General features: G+C 55.9%; 1 protein-coding gene across 4 annotated transcripts in view; it reads left to right on the top strand.

Annotated features, from left to right (window-relative positions):
• Nucleotides 1-19,032, top strand: part of PLCG1 (phospholipase C gamma 1) — a 28,433-nt gene that overhangs the window by 4,375 nt on the left and 5,026 nt on the right. For 2 of the 4 annotated variants that reach the window (XM_065754288.1, XM_065754290.1), the window contains exons 2-23: nucleotides 6,803-6,955; nucleotides 7,903-7,996; nucleotides 8,248-8,295; nucleotides 9,973-10,057; nucleotides 10,408-10,491; nucleotides 10,664-10,686; nucleotides 11,272-11,344; nucleotides 12,001-12,102; nucleotides 12,663-12,781; nucleotides 13,132-13,217; nucleotides 13,385-13,505; nucleotides 13,901-14,069; nucleotides 14,699-14,821; nucleotides 15,656-15,757; nucleotides 15,874-16,061; nucleotides 16,188-16,388; nucleotides 16,553-16,672; nucleotides 17,090-17,270; nucleotides 17,550-17,627; nucleotides 18,323-18,426; nucleotides 18,622-18,718; nucleotides 18,794-18,866. In XM_065754288.1, the coding sequence (XP_065610360.1) occupies nucleotides 6,803-6,955; nucleotides 7,903-7,996; nucleotides 8,248-8,295; nucleotides 9,973-10,057; nucleotides 10,408-10,491; nucleotides 10,664-10,686; nucleotides 11,272-11,344; nucleotides 12,001-12,102; nucleotides 12,663-12,781; nucleotides 13,132-13,217; nucleotides 13,385-13,505; nucleotides 13,901-14,069; nucleotides 14,699-14,821; nucleotides 15,656-15,757; nucleotides 15,874-16,061; nucleotides 16,188-16,388; nucleotides 16,553-16,672; nucleotides 17,090-17,270; nucleotides 17,550-17,627; nucleotides 18,323-18,426; nucleotides 18,622-18,718; nucleotides 18,794-18,866 (2,424 nt within the window). The remainder of the gene's footprint in view (nucleotides 1-6,802; nucleotides 6,956-7,902; nucleotides 7,997-8,247; nucleotides 8,296-9,972; nucleotides 10,058-10,407; nucleotides 10,492-10,663; nucleotides 10,687-11,271; nucleotides 11,345-12,000; nucleotides 12,103-12,662; nucleotides 12,782-13,131; nucleotides 13,218-13,384; nucleotides 13,506-13,900; nucleotides 14,070-14,698; nucleotides 14,822-15,655; nucleotides 15,758-15,873; nucleotides 16,062-16,187; nucleotides 16,389-16,552; nucleotides 16,673-17,089; nucleotides 17,271-17,549; nucleotides 17,628-18,322; nucleotides 18,427-18,621; nucleotides 18,719-18,793; nucleotides 18,867-19,032) is intronic. The other 2 variants (XM_065754289.1, XM_065754291.1) reach the window with 1 other exon arrangement.

Below are 19,032 nucleotides of genomic sequence, written 5' to 3' on the forward strand. Positions count from 1 at the left end.
CTGTTTGGAGCTGTGGGTTCTGGGTTCAGCCAGCTGGAAGGCCACATAAAACCACCCAGACTCACAAATGGACCTTTCTCCTGCTTTCCTCTGCAGCTCGTACCTTCTATTTACAAAAACTTGTGGTTCTGAGATTGCAGTCAATAATCCCTTCTCTGGTCGCTGTTGCGGTGCCCGGTAGCGTGCCTGGCATTCTGCAGGCAAACCAGCCCACGGTGTTTTTCTAAAGATTACCCAGACAAAGGTCGCAGTCCATGGAGTTGAGCTCCCACACGGTGGATGTGCTGCTGAGCCGACTGCTGCAGCCTTGAGGAGCAGCACAGGGCTGCAGGCCGTGCCCCACAGCTGCTTTTCCTCCCCAGCCCATCACAAAGGCATTTATTTTCCTTTTCTTGGAGCATCCCTCTTTTTTATTATTATTTATTTATTTATTTTGAAAAGACCTCTGTCTGAGGTGCTGCTCCAGGTGGCTGAGCTGACACCCCAGGGCTGCACAGTAGGTTTCCCTTTTTCTCTTCTCCCGTGTCTCATGTGAGCATCTGTCAGCACTGAGGTCGCATCAGCCTGGGCTTGAAACCCCAGTGCTCACCTTCCCACACAGCATCTGTGCCCTGCCTGCTCAGCCCTGCCCAGGGCGAGGACACACGTGCCAGATATGGACCTGCATCTCTGTGTGGGGCTCTCCTGGGCTGGGGCAGCAGCGGCCTGGCTGGTTTTGGATGCAGTGATGCCAGCAGGTCAGCTCTCCGTGCCAGGGCCAGTGGTTTCCCTGCGTTCCCTGTCCCCGAGAAGACTTCACGAGTGCACGCGTGCTGGAGGGACATCAAGGCAGGCTGCTCCCCGCAGGGATGCTGGGTAGAGCAGCTGCTCAAGAGGCTTTTTCCTGTTTACTTGCTCCAAGAAGAGCCGGGTAACGTGCTGATTAAAAGCCATCTCTCCCGGCTGTGCCTGCATTGTCCCTCCTCCTCCGGGCCCTTGCTGCGGGGTCACACTGTTGCTGCATCTGCAGAGAATCGTGAGGATGGTGCAGGTTATTTGGTTGCTTCTCTGGATTGCTTCACCTCCTATTTTTCCCCTCTGCTCTCCAGCTGCAGGGACCACGCTGCTGACTGCGTTGCTCTCCCAGCCCCAGCTGCTGCCCGGAGCCACACAGCACACAGGTCCCAGCTGTGCATCAGCTCCTGGGATGGTCTGGGTGGAGATGTGGGACCATGAGAGCGCAGGCTGTCCCAGGGGACTTTCACCCCCTCAGCACCCGCCCTGTACATCTGCACCCCATAAATCTGCCTTCCAGCTGGTGGGGGTGGCTGTGTTTGTTTGCCCAACGCTCAGGCACCGACTGACAGCGTGACCTTTCTCAGCACGAGCTGAGAGCGAGCTGCAGATAGCCCAGCCCCTATCAGATGGGCAGCAGATACCGAGCGGGGTGCATCTGCTCTCTCTTTGGGGCCAGCTGCCATCGTGCAGGCTTCCTTCGTCCACCTCTGGTTGTTCTGGCTGGGACACAGCTTGGCTCTCAGGGAAGCATCAGAAAGTGGTTTTTCCTCATTTTTCGTTCCTCTTCAGTGTCTCATCAGTCATTTTAATGCCTTGTGACAGCCTGTTGGAGAGGCCTTGCTGCTTGCTGGAGCGTGGTCAGGGAAAGCACCGAGAGACAAGAGCCTTGGCGTGTCAGCTTTGGTGTGAGCCCTGGAGCAGCTCGTCTCCAGGGCTGGAGACCAAATAAATCCCAGGTGAGGCTGTTAAGACAAGGTGAAGCCAAGCAGTAGTGGAGTCTGGCTGCAAGGGTGTGAAGGACATCACCAAGAGCTCCTGCTCCTTGCATCTGAAGTGAAGATCACACTGCCCACTGGGGCTGCTCGGTGCTTGGAGCTCCTCTGCTGCATGGTGTTGTACCACGTGCGTTTCTTCCCAACTCTCTTCTGGAAATGCAGAACTCAGGTGCTTGCAAAGACAGAAATAAGGCATCTCCTTGGTGCTCGCTGGAGGTTCTGGGTAGCAGTCATCTTTGCTGGTAAATTACTGTCACGGAAACTCAGTTGCATCGATGGGTGGGATGGGTGAAAACTGAGTCACAGCATCTGAGCACCGCTGGCATTTGCTGCAAGCATAACAGTTCTTTTCTGCTCTTTGGTTTTTGCTCCTCACCTCTGTGCCCTCCTCATCCTGAGCAAGGCTTTGTGGTAGGCACAGCTCCCTGGGTTCAAGTGTAAAATACACAGACATCCCCATGGAGCTCCCCAGGAGCACCCCACTCCTCGGCCCCACCTCCAGCATGGCTTCCCGTGGATGGCAGCAGTGCTGCTGGCTAACCCCTCTCCTTAGGGCAGTGTGGTGCCAGCCCTTGTCCCCTGCACTTGGTCCCATCCCATTCCCTTCTCAGATGGTCCTAAGGGCTGTGGGTGGGAGCTGGGAGGGCACATCTCAGCATCCCTCGAGGCCCAAGGAGAGAGCTGCTGCCTGCTGCGTTCATCGCAGAAGCCTGGTCTGGCTGGGCAGCTCTCCTCAGCTTCTTGCTGTGTCAGATGCCTCCATCGATCCGTCCGTGTCCTCTGCAGTACATTTCAGATCTGGTTACCACTGCGCTGCTCTCCGGAGGAAGGGAGGGAGCTGGGCTGGCGGAGCTCTCCAACCTTCAGCTCCCCATCCTCCCACTGTTGTGTTCCCATGAGGCCATGATGCTTCTAGCCCAGGCAGGGCAGAGGAACGGAGTCCTCCACGCTGCTCAGGAGAAGGTCACCTTGGGGGGCTCGTGGAGGTCACCTTGGGGGGGCTCGTGGAGCCGTCCGCAGCCCGCCATCCATCCAGCAGCACTGCTGCAGAGCTTCCTCTTTCCACTTGAGTCAGTGGAAGCTTTTTGCCTCTCACACAGGCCGGGCTGGTGTCTGAAGGGCAGCCCAGCAGGCTGTGTTTGATCTGCAGAGGGGATGCACTGCTTCAAGGATGATGGTGCTGGGGGGGGGGGGCAGGGCAGAAATCAAGGTCTTGGAGACTGAGACCACGGGGTGGAAACTGACAGGCTTCACGTGCCTGCTGTTTGCTGGGCTGTGGGCAGAGATGGTGAGATAGCAGCATCCTGCTTCGCTCACTTTGGGGACCAGCTCTGTTTTTTTTTTAATGCGCGTTTTCTTGCATTTGAGAGTAATCTGGACAGATGTGCTGATGATGCAGGATAGGCAAGCTGTCAGCCCCCAGCCAGCTCTGTTCCTGGTATCGGGAGGATGCTCATGAGATCTTGAAGGTCACCCACACGAGGCAGGGGCCGCCTGGGAGGGGTCCGTGCTGCCCTGTAGTGTTGGGCAGAACCAACTCTCTGCTCCAGACTGTAAGGGTACAGTGAACCACCTCCTCAACTCCTGCCCATCTCCTTCAGCTCGCTGTGCTGAGGATTTCTGGGGGTACAGGGAGGAGTCAGAGCTCAGAAGCCACAGGACATGTGACACGGGGGTGCAGCAGCAGCTCGAGGCGAGGCAGGAAGCTCTGTGCCCACGGAGCAGCTGCTCCTGTGGTTGTGCATCTGGGGGTACTGGGGCTCCCACAGAGCAGAGTGCTCTGCCCTATCCTGCTGCTGGTGGTCAGCTGGGATCAGGCCACTCACAGCCATCCTGCCTAACTGGGAGCTCCCTGCTGCCTCCAACCTGTTTGTTCTGAGCATCTTCCCTGCCATGGTGCTCGCTGTGGATGCAGCTGCCTCTGCTGTAGAGCTAACGCAGATGTTGCTTCATAGCAAGGTGCAGCAGCTGAGAGCAAAGGTTGAGTTTGGTGCTGCGGGTAGTGGGGGAGATGAAGCAGCTCACAAGAGCTAGGTGAGGCACAACTGAGCCAAGGCTCGAGGGAAAAATAGCTTAACCTGTGTCCTTTCCTGAGGCAGGAGAGCTTCCTGCACATCACAGCAGTGAGAGCAGTGGGATCAACAGACTGCTGGGCACCAGGACTGCTGTGTCGTCCCCCCCAGCACAGCCATGGCAAGGAGAGAGCTTCTGGCAGGGGTTTGGGTGCCTTGCTAAGATGGCAGCACGTCTGGTTCCAGTTCATAGAAGGACAAGAAACTTGCTGGGGCTCAGGGCTGTGCTGTGCAGGTGGTTTGGTTGGCCTCTGAGGATGCCCAGGCTGTCAGGTTGGATGAGAGGCCTCGGCTGGTTCGTTGCTGCTCTGGCCAGATCAGCCATCTGCTGATGCTGTGGGATTGTCTTCCTCCAGAAACCTGAGCCCTGATGGCCTGGGAGAGGGAGCAGAGAGCAGGCACTGCGTCTCTGTGCACAGAGTTAATTGCCATTACCACATCTCCAATTCAGTCTCATCTATTAAGGAGAGCATGTAGGGCCGAGAGGCTGAGCTATTGTCACCGTGAAAACCTATCCTGACAAGAGCTCATCCCCCTGCAGCAGCTTTCTGTTGCGTCAAGGTTACTGCCTTCTTTCAGCTGGGATATCAAGTGTTGGACTCTCATGTGGCCCACGGGTGCATGGTCCTTGCAGTACACCTGGCACTTGGCTCGTGCCCAGGGATGCAGTGCGGCACCGTGCAGTGGGATGCGGTGCAGGAGCTCCTGGCCTTGCTCCAGCACAGCACTCAGTGCTCCCTTCACCCATCTCCCAAAGCCTTCTCCTGGTGGCCAGCACCATCCCCAGCAGCGTGTTCAGTGGCCTCCTATTGAAGGATTGAGAGGGAGGTGCTGCTGCGTTATTCCCCGTGGTTCTGCATAACAGATTTCTCTCATTTCTACCTGCTCTCATCTACAAGTTGGGTCTCTTTTTCCATCTTCCTCACCTGGCGTGCTTTCCCCAAGGGTCAGACCTTCCCTGGGAGCTATGGGAAGACCAGAAGTTGTCACACGGGGTGTTCTTGGGGGAATCTGTGGTGCAAAGGTGACATTTCTCACTGTTTATGGGAGGGAGTAGATGTCAGGCTTCTCCACCTGCTTAGGGCAGGTCAGTCCACACCAGTTGAGGTCAAGCTGCAGTGACAATGAACACAGGGCCGTGGTGCTCATGGATGGGTGTTCTCCTGGAGGCTGTGCCCGGGAAATCCATCCCAGAAGGTAATCAGCCCGAATCCATTTTTATTTTTATTTATTTTTATTTTATTATTTTTATTTCTATTTTAATTTATTATTAAATCAATCCAACATCTTTCCAAAAGATGGCTCTCCAGAGGTGGAGATTTTGCAGCCCTGTTCCAGGGTGTCCTTGTCCTTACAACGCCCGGTTTTGATGCAAGAGGAAAGTGGGGTTCGGTGATGTAGCAGAGCTGGGGCTCAGCCCTGCCCCCCTCCCCCTGCCCCTGCAGGCTGCACGCAGGTCCTGCCCTGCTGCCGGGGGCCTGCAGGGGGCACGGGATGCTGTAGGGACACAGCACCGAGGCGCTGCCTGGTTTTGGGATGGTGACATCTGTGCTCGCTGCGCTTCCTGCGGAGAGCTCATTTCCTTCCACAGTGCGAGGGGGCTGTGGGGGCTGCAGGAGGCTGAGCTGCAGCACGGCGAGGTGCAGGCTGCACAAACCAAACCGGAGTGCTCCCGGTGAGCGCGGGCATGTTTGGGAGGATGAGAGATGAGCAAGCAGCTGCAGGCAGGCGTGGGCCGGAGCTCGTTACCGGCTCAGTGTGCATGGTGCTCGGAGCCCCAGCTCCCTGCACCACGTTCCTTTGCCAGGCACCCCTCCTGCTCCAGGGGCTCTCTCTGGCTCGTTTTGCAGTTTGCAAGGGTAGCTCAGCCCCACAGGCATGCTTTGCAGCAAGCACTTATTGCCTGGTAAGCTGCCATGAAATGCATTCTTTCCCACCGATTTTTGTCAGGTCCTGGGACAGGAGCAGTCTTTGCTGTGAGCGTCGTGGATGCAAAGACCACAGCTGTGATGTGTTTTTATTTTAGTGATAAGGTGATGTGCCGTGTCACTAAGGATGTGACACACGGACAGATTACAATGGGACACAAACCTCCCAGCAGCCAATTTCCAAGGGGTAGCTGATGCCTTACAAAGGCATCTGCTCATTTTAGGGACCTTGTCCAGCTGTCCCTACACCTGGGGAGCTGGATCTGCACTTGGCTGCTGAGCTTTGGGTTACTGCAGCAGGGTACGGCTGTGCCGGGCAGCGAGCAAGCTGTGGCCATCCCAGGTTTCCCCTGCAAGGTTTGTGACAAGTGGCAGGCCACATCCCAGCTGCTGCTGGGTTTGCTGGGAGCGAGCATCTCCTGGCCCAGCTTGGTGCTGTCGGCCTCAGCAGGCTGATGGGCCGCTCACACTTCTGTCTGCTCTCAAACTGCAGTAAGCGGAAGCGAGAGGAGAGTGGATGTGGAGATAAGTGGAGTTTAATTGGGATGAATTACACTCCAGGTTTGCAGTAATCACCACCCAGCTTTGCTCAGAGGCATCGTCTGCTTTGAGAACGTGACTCAGAAATGTTGTTATTTGATTCCCCCGAGTGTTTCAGAGACTGTTTTTCCAGGAAGCAAAGATTCTTGGGTTTGGGGTTTGTTTTTCGGGTTTGTTTCTTTTTTTGCTGTTGTTGCTGCTGTTGTCTTCTCTTTGTTTGATGGTAATGAGTGTCCTTTCCCAGAACTTTCCCTGGGGAGGAGGCTGAGGTCTCCCCCTCCAGCATCCCTCAGCTCCCTCTTCTCTCCCCGTGTATCATCCTGGCATGCTCCATCCCGCCGTGCTGCAGTTTCCCCTCACCATGGTGGCTGTGTGAGCACTGCACTGTCCTTGCCCTTCCTTCTCCTCTAGGGAACTGCAGACCCTCGCCTTCTCAGGAATTTCAAGCTCTGCCTAAATCCCCTTTGTTTTGTTTTTTTTTTTTTCTCAGTGGATATTCGTGAAATCAAAGAGATTCGTCCTGGAAAGAATTCACGCGATTTCGACCGGTACCAGGAGGATCCGTGCTTTCGACCAGACCAGTCCCACTGCTTCGTGGTCCTCTATGGCACAGAGTTCAGGCTGAAGACCCTCAGCTTGCAAGGTAAAGGGCAGGAGGCAGGCCCCACAGGCCCTGTTTCTCAGGCATCCTTCTGAGGGGGGGCTGGGACATGTCCTGGGTGGATGCTCGTTTTGCCACACAGAGGGCATGGCTTTGGAAGCAGATGGCAGCAGTTCGGTGACAAAGCACTGCTTAAATCAGTAACTGATGTGGTAAAGCCACGAGTTGGGTAACTGGACCACCTTATTTCAAAGCACTTGATGCAGTGCTTTATCTCGGCTGGGCACATCAGCGCGCAGCAGCTGAGCTCTGTCAGCCACACACAAAGTGCTCCGAGCAAACTGGTTCCCATTCTGCAGCTCAGAGTGGGAGAACACTGCCAGCTGCTGGCACGGGGGGACTCTGTGTCACTCTCAGCTCTCCTAAACATCCTGTCCATTGGCTTAGGCTAAACTCGGAGCTCCCAGCATTGTGCTTTGCTAATGCAGTGCTTTCTGCTGTTGAGTTTCTTCTTCTTTGGGTGGAGGATGGGCTCATAGTCATGTGCTGCAGTTCAGCTGATGGATGATGTCCTGTTCTTCCAGCAGCAGTCAGTCTTGTCTCATTTAGACCTGTGTAGGCAAGTTGTGCTGACATCTGATTGTCTGTGTCAGATCTGCCTTCTGGACAGGGCCGCAGCACACGAGGACAGAGAGACAACTGTCTTTTTTTCACAGGGAGTTGCTTACCCTGTCACTCAGGCCTGGGCATTGCTCCTTGGGGACAGAGGTGGCACAGCTCTCAAGAATGGCATGCAGGAGTGCAGGGCACGGGCACCTGACAGCCAGGTGTGAGCAGGGAGAGGAGGCTAGCAGAGCATCTGCATGGGAGGGAGGTGTCCAAGCAGCATGAATGAAGAAGAAAGGGAACCAAGGCACTGTAGACATCCTCGGGAGGATGGTGACAGGCTTCTGTGTCCTTTTCTCCCATTTCTTCTCTTCTTTCCACAGCCACCTCTGAAGATGAGGTCAACATGTGGATCAAGGGGCTGAACTGGCTGGTGGCAGATACTCTGAGGGCTGCCACCCCCCTGCAGATTGAAAGGTGGGCAGCTCAGCCCTGTCCTGTGCTTGTGTCATTCTCCCTCTCCATCACTTGTTGTGCTGCCCCCCACCAGAGCACTGAGCTGAGCACGTGCTCAGGAGCATCCTCAGTGCTGGGGTGGGCTGTGCAGTGACATCTCCCCCCACCCCAGAGCCGTGGTGACCCCGTGTCCTGTCAGTGTGAGCGTGTCCCATTGACAGCTGTGTTACAGCATCCATGGCCAGATACTGCCTGCTTTCCTTTCCTTCCAGGTGGCTCCGGAAGCAGTTCTACTCACTGGACCGCAACCGGGAGGACAGGTAAAAGGAGGGAGCAAGCACCATCTGTGCAGACATGTTGTGTTCCCAGGACCAAGGCTTATTTCCTCAGTGCTGGAGTCCCAGTGCTGATGAGAGCCTTATTTCCCAGCCGCTCACACCCAGGAAGACCTTGAGACCCCAGAGCCCCAACCAGCATCACCAGAGGGGCAGACCCCAAAGAACCACATGGCTGAAATCCCAAAGCAGTGGATGTTTTCAGCTGTTAATTCTCCCCAGGTCCCAAGGGTCCCTCCCTCTCCCACCTCCCCCTGCTGAGGGCAGCCTGGAGGGGGGCTCAGGTGCTGGGATGGTACTTGAATCTTTCCACATTTGAGCCCCTTCTGTCCTGGGTAGCTGTTGCAAAGAGCTGACCTTGCCAAAGTTAGGATCTGATTTCTGTGTTAGTGAGGGGTAGATGTCTCTGCTGGAGGCAGAAATCAAATAAAGCCCGGACTTTGCATGCAACAATGGGGCACAGGGAAAGGCAGCAGGAACACAGCGCTGCTCCCTCGGTCCCTGGAGGGGACCCATCCTCTGACCAGGTGCATCACTGACCCCGCTGTTTGACAACTGTTTAATTTGGTGATGGAGAATGCATGTGGGAGCAGCTGCATGGGGGGTTTGGAGTGTATATGCCTGAGAAATGGAAGAAACTGGTCCTTGTTCTCATCCAGTTACGCAGTAACGCTGCTGAAATGGCCCCAGAACTGAGGGGATGAATGCACAGCTTGCTCTGCCCATGGTGTGGTCAGTGGGGTGAAAGCCAGGCTCCTGCATCTCTCCTTGTTTTTCTTAATAACATCTTTGTGATGCTGTTTGGCATCGCATCAGGAAAATGCCAAATATCCTTTACCTGTCAGTCAAGGGAAGTGAGTTACATGCAAAGCAGAAAGCGTTCCAGCCCAGGCTGAGCAGGGAGCAGAACAGAAATGCCACAGCGTGGAGGAGGAATGCAGAAAGGTTCTGGCCTCCCTGAGATACAGGCACCCACGTGTTCTCCATGAAGCAGAGCCAGCAGTTTCAGGTCCTGTATGAGCTCTTGGCTGAAGTTGCTGTGCTGTCACTGGGCTTTCGGCTTTTGCTTCTAGGCCAGGGAGCTGGCTTTGAATCAAGGAGCTGGGTTCTCATACCAGGCAGGTCTGGGGAGGCTGAGGACCCACTGCCTTTTCCAGAGCCCTACGGGGTTCCAGCAGTGCTGGAAGTGCGGTGCTCACCCAGCAGAGCCCGTCCTGCCCCATCCCCTGGAAGCACAGACAGTTGGTGCTGGCTGCTGGCTCTTTGTTTGTCCAGGGGAAGTTAGGTGGATAACAGGATGCTGGGTTTCTTCCTAGCTCCAGAGGAGGCTGTTTCACCTCTGGCCAGGAAAGCTGCCCAGGGAGCAGTCACAGCACTGGGAGCAGGGAATATTGTCATGCCCTTTGAGAGGGCTGGATCTGTCCTTTGGCTTAGCTGTGGCAAGACCTTAAAAAAAAAAACTTCCCTAGAAGAAGTTGGTTGGTTGGTTGATTTATTTACTTATTTTACTTTCCAGTCTCAAAATAGTACCAAGCTATTTACCCATGGTCATCCAACACTTTAACAGCTGGTACCACTGCGTGAGTGCATCACCCCAGTCCCAGGGTGAGACCCCCTCGCTCTCACAGCTCTTGAATATGTTTCCCCTCTGTCCCACGCCAGGATCTCTGCCAAGGACCTGAAGAACATGCTGTCCCAGGTCAACTACCGCGTCCCCAACATGAGGTTCCTGCGGGAGCGCCTGACGGTGAGCCGTGGCCCCGCTGCGCTCCCTCTGCACTGGGAGGCAGTCCTTCTTTTGGGGGCAAAACCTGGTGCTGCTGAGGCTCCCACCCCTGCTTGGTGGGGTCCCTGCTTTTATGTGGGTGAGCTTGGGGAAGCACGTAGTGGGGGTTAGTGCCTGGGCGCTGTCATGGTCCCATTGACACCAATGGAGACATGCAGGAGGTGAAGTCTGGCCAAGTTTTGTCCCTTTCCTTCTCCTCCTCCAAATCCTGGGGGCAGGTGGCACCCCCAGGCCGCAGGCATGCAGAGTCCTTGCTTATGGCCCCATAACAGCTCTGGTGTTGTTGGTTTTTGTTTCTATTTTGGCTGTAGGACATGGAGCAGAGGAATGGGGATATCACGTATGGGCAGTTTGCACAGCTGTACCGCAGCCTGATGTTCAGTGCCCAGAAAATGGTAAGAGCTCAATTCTCCAGTGCATGTATTACTGGGCATCCCCTCTTCATTGCCTTTTTAACCTTGCCTCCCTCACCTAAGGGCTCCTGTTTCCTACCTCTTGGGCAGGGTGTAAATAAGCTGTCATTTTCACCTAAGTGCAGCCCTAATGCTCATGCTTCTTCTTTTGCAGATGGATGTCCCGTTCCTAGATAGGTGGGTACCTCTCTGTGTTGGCAGGGGAAGGAGCTGCTTCCTTTTGCTCCACGGTGTGTTTGGATGCCTGCAGCAGCTTGGCTGGGATGTGGCTGCATGCTTCTTATCACAGCACTGCTCATGTTTTTGTGCTCTGTGCACCTTTGCTGTAGGCACTCAGCTTGTGTCAGCAGGGGCACTTCTTCCCAGACGTCCAGCTCAGGTCATCTGTTATGAATAAAAAATGATCTTCAGTGTAGTCATGGAAGCTAAAGATTTGATGATTTGACCGGGTAACATCCCATAAGAGTTGGTCAGGTACATCCCTGTGCCCAGGGCAGTCACTTTTGCCTTCTTATCTTAGTCCCAGGCACGGATGGCCCCTGTTGGCTGTTACAGCTCAGTACTTCTGGATGTCTGCTGAGACTGTCAGCTACAAATGGCCCCCCCTTCCATCCTGTGCCCTCTGCCACCCCTTTCTGCTTGCTCCCTGCATCCTGCTCTGCTTTCACTTGCTGGTGCTGCATGGCTCGTGGGCAGCCTTTCTCACAGTGCCGGGGGCAGGAGGTGCAGCAGTGACTGAAGTTTCTCTCCCTGTGCTCTCAGGGGTGGAGAACGGTCCGAGCACTTCAGGGTGTCACTGATGGAGTTCCAGAAGTTCCTGCTCGAGTACCAGAGGGTGAGCTCAGCACTGGCTGTGGGGCCGGGCGATGGGGCAGGGGCAGGGGGCTGTGGGGCCGTGCTTCTCCTAGGGCTGGAGCTTCACTCACCTCATGCTCTTGGCTGATGGTCCCCCCTGAGCAGCAGCTGATGGATCCGCTTGCTGCCTGTGCTTTTAAAAGCCATCGACCTCTGGCAAGCAGCAGCACAGCGTGCACATTTTGACACACACGTGGATATTTGCAGACCCTGCAGACCCTTTGTGTAGGCTCTTGCAATGCCACGCTCCGTGTGAGAGCGTAGGACCTCCTGCTTTGCACCATTCTCCCCATCTGCAGCTGCAGGGAGCAGAAAATTAAGCAGCAGCCATTTGGATGAGGTCATGAAAGACAGCCAGAGAGCGGGAGACAAAAGGAAGCCGTGCTGGCTTCTGCTGCAGGGGGAGCTGGGAAGGCAGATGTGTGCAAAGGAGCACTCAGAGAGAAAATGCACAATGCCAAGAAACTGAGGACCACTTAAAAATGATTCGGATTGCTGCTGTCCGTCTGCTATTCCTGCTAATAGCTGAATTCCCAGGCAGGGGTGGTTAAAGCTTCTAGCTGGATGAGCTGCCTGCGGTTTTGAATCACGCTTCCCAAAATGCTTTCTTGTTTATGTCTCTTTGGGGGTTTGCAGGAGCTCTGGGCTGCAGACAGCCTTCAGGTACAGGAATTCATGTTCAACTTTCTGAGAGACCCTTTGAGAGAGATCGATGAGCCTTATTTCTCCCTGGACGAGGTGAGGCACCTCCAACACCAACATGCATGCAGTGGGATGGGATGTCCCCAGTGGGAGGTGGGAGTAAGAGGTAACAGAGGGGTGGGTGTCCCTTTACAGCATGTATCCATATCTATCTTGTCAAAGCGTGGAAATCAGAGAGCAGCCATGCAATAAAACCATCTCCATGTCACTGGCACTCTGGCCCAAGTAGCACTCAAAAGTCCCTCAATCCATGTACAAAATGAAAGGCAGAGCTGTTTATTTATCTGCAGCTAGGTCAGCTGGAGGGTGTGCATGCATTTACGTGGCAGGGCACAGGGATAGGTGCTAATGCCCAGAGCTGTGGCTGCTTGAGCATGCTGGGTAGGGAGCTGTGTGCTGTCTGGGTTGCCCCGGCCAGGGTGCAGTCAGGTCCTTGTCTCCTGGTCCTTGTGGGGCCAGCTGGCATTCCCCCTGCAGAATGCAGTCTGTGCTCAGCTTAGGGTGAGTTCATCCACACGCTCGGGGCACATGTGAAAATGATCCGAGGCACCCGGACCCTCCCCACCAGTAACACCCTTCTGTTTCTTCCTGAGCAGTTTCTCACCTTCCTGTTTTCCAAAGAGAACAGCATCTGGAACTCACAGCTGGACATGGTGTGTCCGGAGCACATGAACAACCCCCTGTCCCATTACTGGATCTCCTCCTCACACAACACGTAAGGACCCCGGGGTGGGAGCAGCTCCACGCAGCCTGTGCTGGGAGGGCTTTCTGACAGACACGGTGCTGCAGGGCCTTCCCCTGTCTTTAAGAAGAGATGCACTAAAAGCCAGGCAGGGTGAAACTGGTAGGAGCAGCTCGGGGGCACACACGCTGCCCGTGCTCCGTCCATCCGAGGCAGTGGCAGCACGTCAGCTGAAGTGCAAGGACCCTTCAGGGCTTGTCTCAAGAGCCAGCTCGAGCTGTGCCTGCAGCCCTTGCTGTAGGGATGGGGCTGCACAGGGCCGCCGTGTCTCAGCACACATCCTTGCCCTGCTGCTGTGGCTGACAACGCTCTCTCACCTCGAGGTACCTGACGGGGGACCAGTTCTCGAGCGAGTCCTCGCTGGAGGCGTACGCCCGCTGCCTGCGCATGGGATGCCGCTGTATCGAGCGTGAGTACCCAGCAGAGCCAGCAGCTTTGCCACTGTGAGTGAGGGCAGTGACAGGCTGACACACTGTGTGCAGAGGGCAGGGCTGCGGGTGCAGCATCAGCACGGTGAGGTGATGGAAGGGGTGAGGTTTGCCTTTGGACTAATCTTTCCCCGTGGGTCTCTTCCAGTGGATTGCTGGGATGGTCCCGATGGAATGCCGGTCATCTACCACGGGCACACCTTAACCACCAAGATCAAGTTCTCTGACGTCTTGGTCACCATCAAGGAGCATGCCTTTGTCACCTCTGAGTGAGTACAGCAGGCACCTGCATTGCTAGGAGAGGCAGCGAGTGGGCAGGACCGGGCTGCTGCCAGGTGATGCCCACCTTTACCCAGAGACCTGGCACAACGGGGATGAAAACTTGCTGGTGTGGTCCCGGCCAAGGGGGGATTTCATCCAGAGAAGTGTTGTGGGAAGAGAGGCCCAGAGCAAATCTCAGCAGTGGGTCGGTTCTTGTCTGCTCGCTTCCAGCAGCGGTGGAGACACCAATGTAGGAGGGTTTCACTGAGGACTCAAGACAGCACGGCCACAGCACAGATGGGTGCTGGGGTGCACTGCTCTCAGAGGGCCCAGCAGCCAGGTTTTGAGTGGAGTTTCCCCTCCAGGCACCGCTCTGGTCCTGACAGTTCTTTCCTCCCTGCAGTTTCCCTGTCATTCTGTCCATTGAGGACCACTGCAGCATTGCTCAGCAGAGGAACATGGCTCAGAATTTCAAGAAGGTCTTTGGGGATATGCTCTTGACCAAACCCGTGGATATTTCTGCAGATGGGCTTCCCTCTCCAAACCAACTGAAGAGGAAGATTCTCATCAAGGTGAGCTTCCTTCTGTAGCAGTGCTGCTGATTGGAGAGAATGGGGGCAAACTGAGATTAGGTACCCTGGGGAATTGCCTGCTTTTGGAGCCAACTGTGGCTGTGTTGATGTTGACATCCCTGGTTAATTTTACCTTGAGAAAAAGGGTTGGATCTGAGTGCAGGTAGGAATCTCTCTAAATTTCAGGGCAGTTTGGCTCCAGGTCTCAGCTGTAGCCCCATTCTCCCCACACTGATTGCTTACCTCTTCTTCACTGTCCTGGTGTGGGGTTACCATGGCCCCATCCCAACCACAGAGAATGCCTTCAGCTTGGCCAATGGTGTGAGGGGTGGAAGACCAGACCTGCTGGAGGCAAGGGGAGGGCTTCTCTTGCTCAGCAGCTGGATGCTGCCTTTCTTGGGAGGATGTTGGTATTTCTGCTGCAGAAATCACCTCTGGAAAGGAAGGGTGGCGGGACATCTGTGCCATCTGGTGATCATCTCAGTGGCATGGGTTGTACCTTGGTCCCTGCAGGTGGGAGGAACTCTCTGCAGCAGACCTGGAGGTTTAAGGCTGTTTAGCATGAAACCCGTGCTGCTGTTGGGTGTCTGCTCCTCTCAGGGAGCCTGACCTGCTCTCCTGTCCCACAGCACAAGAAGCTGGCAGAGGGCAGTGCTTACGAGGAGCTGCCCACTTCTGTTATGTACTCAGAGAATGACATCAGCAACTCCATCAAGAACGGGATCCTCTACCTGGAAGACCCCATCAACCACGTAGGTGCAGCCACCACCACCTTGTCCTGTGCATGGCTCTACAAATGCCACCACACCATGCAGACACTGCAAGGGGCTGGTGGGCATCCTGCTGCTCGGGCAGCTGAGCGCTGGGAGCTCTTTGTGCTGGCTGTCTCCTGTGCTCTCCCATAGGCATCTCCTGCCAGGCTTGCTAGAGGCAGAAGGCTGAGCTAGAGGGAGCTGCTGTGCTGCTCCATAGTCCCTGTAACTGCTAGCTGCTCCTGCAGTAACAAGTTCTGGGGCCAGACTCGGTTTCCAGGCCTGACTGCCTCCTGTCAATGCGTGACTGCTTACTGCAGCAGAGGATGCTCACGTCCTGCAATGTGCCCAGCATTTGCAATGTGCCCAGCAGGCACTGCAGCATGTGCATTTGCTTGTGTGCAGTCCTCTTCTTCAGCTGCTTTGCTTTGATGAGGATCTCATCAGAAACCCCTGCAGAAGGACCAGGATTTTGGAGAATGGCCACGTGGCTATATCTCTGACACTTCCACCCCTCTGCCAAACCCATGCCAATCTTTTGGCATTACTTTGCTCTTTGTTTGATCATCTTTTAGTTTGTAGTGGGGTGTCTTTCAGCGTGACCTGCAGCCAGTTTGTTTGTCAGATCTATCACGTGCAGGTTTGTTTGTGCCACAGATCAATCTGTGCTTTGGATCAGGGAGATGCTGTGGATGTTCCTCTTGGGATTGGTGCTGCTGGTGCCTCTCCTGCACAAACAGATCATCCCTCACTGCTTGTGCTCAATAGGGAAAGAAGGTCCCAGTGATGAGTGCTGCCTTGGGGGGCACTCACTTGACATGTGTTTCCTTGCAGGAGTGGAACCCGCATTACTTTGTCCTGACCAGCAGCAAGATCTATTACTCAGGGGAGACCACCAGTGACCAGGGAAACGAGGATGAGGAGGAGCAGAAGGAGGTGAGGGCTGCCTTGTGCAACAGTAAGCTGTTCCCTCGACCTGGTGGAAGCCCCCCCAGTCCGAGCAGCCTCAGCAACCCCTGCAGTGACCCCAGCCCGTGCCTGTCCCCTCCTAGGTGAGCAACAGCACCGAGCTGCACTCCACAGAGAAGTGGTTCCACGGCAAGCTGGGAGCGGGCCGCGATGGGCGGCACATTGCTGAGCGGCTCCTGACGGAGTACTGCATCGAGACGGGGGCCCCCGACGGCTCCTTCCTCGTCAGGGAGAGCGAGACCTTCGTTGGGGACTACACCCTGTCCTTCTGGTGAGGGCCCTGCTCCCTGCATTGCCACGTCTCACAGTGCTGCTGGGCAGGTGTCCCCCCTGAGCTGTGTGTCTGGGAGGTGCCATCTCTCCGTGGATAACCCCCCCCCTCCATCGCATCCCACAGGCGCAATGGGAAGGTGCAGCACTGCCGCATCCACTCACGGCAGGACGCCGGCAGCCCCAAGTTCTTCCTGACTGACAACCTGGTGTTTGACAGCCTCTACGACCTCATCACCCACTACCAGGAGGTGCCACTGAGGTGCAACGAGTTCGAGATGAGGCTGACGGAGCCGGTGCCTCAGACCAACGCCCACGAGAGCAAAGAGTAAGTGTGGCCGTGATGAGTTGTGCTGTGGATCCCATTAGGAAGCCCTCCTGGCTTTACCCCAGTCCCATCCGGGCCGTGGTGGTCCCCACTGATTCCCTGTGGGGTCAGAGCTGTAGTGACTGCGTGGGGGATCATGTCTATCCGTGTGTCTTTCCCAAAAGGTGGTACCACGCCAACCTCACTCGTGCCCAAGCTGAGCACATGCTGATGCGGGTCCCACGAGATGGAGCCTTCCTGGTGCGCAAGAGGAGTGAGCCCAGCTCCTATGCCATCTCCTTCAGGTACGTCCCAGCACGGTGGGGCAGGCACAGGGGAGGGAGGGGATGCTGGGGAGGAAAGAGCAGAGAGCAATGGAGCCGAGAGGTGCTGTGGCTTGGGGGTTTGGGCACATTGCTGCTGGAGTGTTCATCCTCACGTGGACCCTGCTGCTCCTTGGATGTGCCGTTTTCTACCTCTCTCCCTGCCCAGTATCCCTGTTTCCCTAAGGAAAGGGGAACCTGGCTGCTTGTCCCCATTGCCCCACACGCTGTGGGGCATCCCCGCTCCAGTGCTAGTGGTTCGTGGCATGCAGATGCACCCCCGTGGTGACACACCTGCACTAGGAGATGGCTGCACACAGCAACCAGCCTGAGTGCCTTTATTTTGGGTCGGACCCTCGGCCCCATGCCAAGTAGCCCCTCTTCCTCCCCACATGCCAGGGCGGAAGGGAAGATCAAGCACTGCCGCGTGCAGCAGGAGGGCCAGACCGTGCTGCTGGGCAACTCTGAGTTCGAGAGCCTGGTGGACTTGATCAGCTACTACGAGAAACACCCACTGTACCGCAAGATGAAGCTGAGGTACCCCATCAACGAGGAGACACTGGAGAAGATAGGGACAGCGGTGAGCGTGGGCAGCTCTGGGAAGGGCTGAGCCAAAGGGGGCTGGATGGGTTGCTTGCGAGCCGGTGCCTTGAACAGCATTGTGAGCCATCTCTTATTGCCTCGCTGCAACCCGTTGCTTGAGCAAGGCTCTGGGGGTTGTGGACCATGCATATTTGCTCTGTACAGCATCACAGCAGTGCAGTGTGCCCTCCCTGGGTGTTTTCCCCCTCTCCCCCCAGGCTGGGCCCCGTTGTCCTGCTGAGCCACAGCTCTCACTGCTGGCCCTTTGCTTTCACAGGAGCCAGACTACGGAGCCCTCTACGAGGGACGCCATCCTGGCTTCTACGTTGAGGCCAACCCCATGCCAACCTTCAAGGTATGTCCCACTGCATCGTGCCAGCTGCTCCCCACAGCCCCTCCCCATCCCCTTCACCCCATGCCCCATCTCCTGGGCTCTGCAGGGGTTGGTGAGGATGAGGGAGGACCTTCTGTAGGGTAGAGAAGACCCAGTGCCTTCTGCTGCCATCTGCTCTTCTCTCAAAGCTGCTGAGTTTCATCGCCAAACAAATGTTGTTCTTACTGATAACTCCATAGAATATGAAGACTGGGTTTCTCTCCAGCTCAGCCACGCTAGGCTGAATATCTGGACCAGTCTGGGTTTGTTACTTGGTTAAAAATTAAAATATCTTGGTGAATCAGTTATTCCACGTGATTTTCTGTGCCAGCCTAGGTGGCACTGTGCCTGCCCTTGGTCTGCAGGCTTCCTGGAGAAATTCACTGTGCAGCAGTTCCTTTCTGAGACCTTCATGGCACTGCAGCTGTTATCTTCAGTAGCTCAGGGAGGACACTTCGGCCTCCAGCTCTGAATTTTGCTCTGTTGATCCAGCCAGCCTGCAGAATATGCCCCAGCCCCTTGTAGGGTTCAGCATCCCCGGGGCCTGAGCATTCAGCAAGTGTCTCCATTTCCCAAGACCTTCGTTATTTTGCTCATCACATCCTCTTGGCATGGAGATGACCTCCTTGTCCCTGTTCCGTGCCCAGTCTCACTGAATCCCCCCCTTCTCTTTGCAGTGTGCAGTCAAAGCTCTGTTTGACTACAAGGCACAGCGGGAGGACGAGCTCACCTTCACCAAAAATGCCATCATCCAGAATGTGGAGAAGCAGGAAGGAGGCTGGTGAGTCGGTTCTGACCCATGGTGTCACCTTGTGTCCCTCCTTTGGGGTAGGGATTGCCCACAAGCTGCACAGCCCCAGATCTCCTGAACCCTGGAAGCGGGTGGTGCAGCATCCGCCTGTCACCTGGGATGCTGAGTCAGGGTGACCTGGGGTCCTCTGCTGGGTGCTGATGTGTCCCATTCCCTCTCCTCCAGGTGGAGGGGAGATTACGGTGGCAAGAAGCAGCTGTGGTTCCCTTCTAACTATGTGGAGGAGATCAGCAGCCCCAGCAGCCTGGAGCCAGAGCGGGAGGTGAGCTGGGGGAGGTGGTGGGGGCAGCTCGTGCACGCAGAGCCTGGTGTGACAGTGCCTGTGCTTTGCTCCCAGCAGCAGCTGGATGAGAACAGCCCCCTGGGAGACCTGCTGGGAGGTGTCCTGGACGTGCCATCCTGCCAGATAGGTGAGCACTGGGAACCACAGGATCATAGGGGTTGGAGGGGACCTCTGGAGAGGTCCAGCTCCAAGGAAGGAGTGGAGGAGATGCTTTGCTCTGTCAGGGGGTTTTATGGGCTGCTGCGGGGTTTTTAGCCTCTAGGCACCCTGTGCCTGAGCACATGGCCACTGTG

Source organism: Cyrtonyx montezumae, unplaced genomic scaffold, assembly GCF_038088225.1.
Source record: "Cyrtonyx montezumae isolate F1298 unplaced genomic scaffold, pur_monq_1.0 scaffold_9, whole genome shotgun sequence".
NCBI classification, from domain to species: Eukaryota; Metazoa; Chordata; class Aves; order Galliformes; family Odontophoridae; genus Cyrtonyx; species Cyrtonyx montezumae.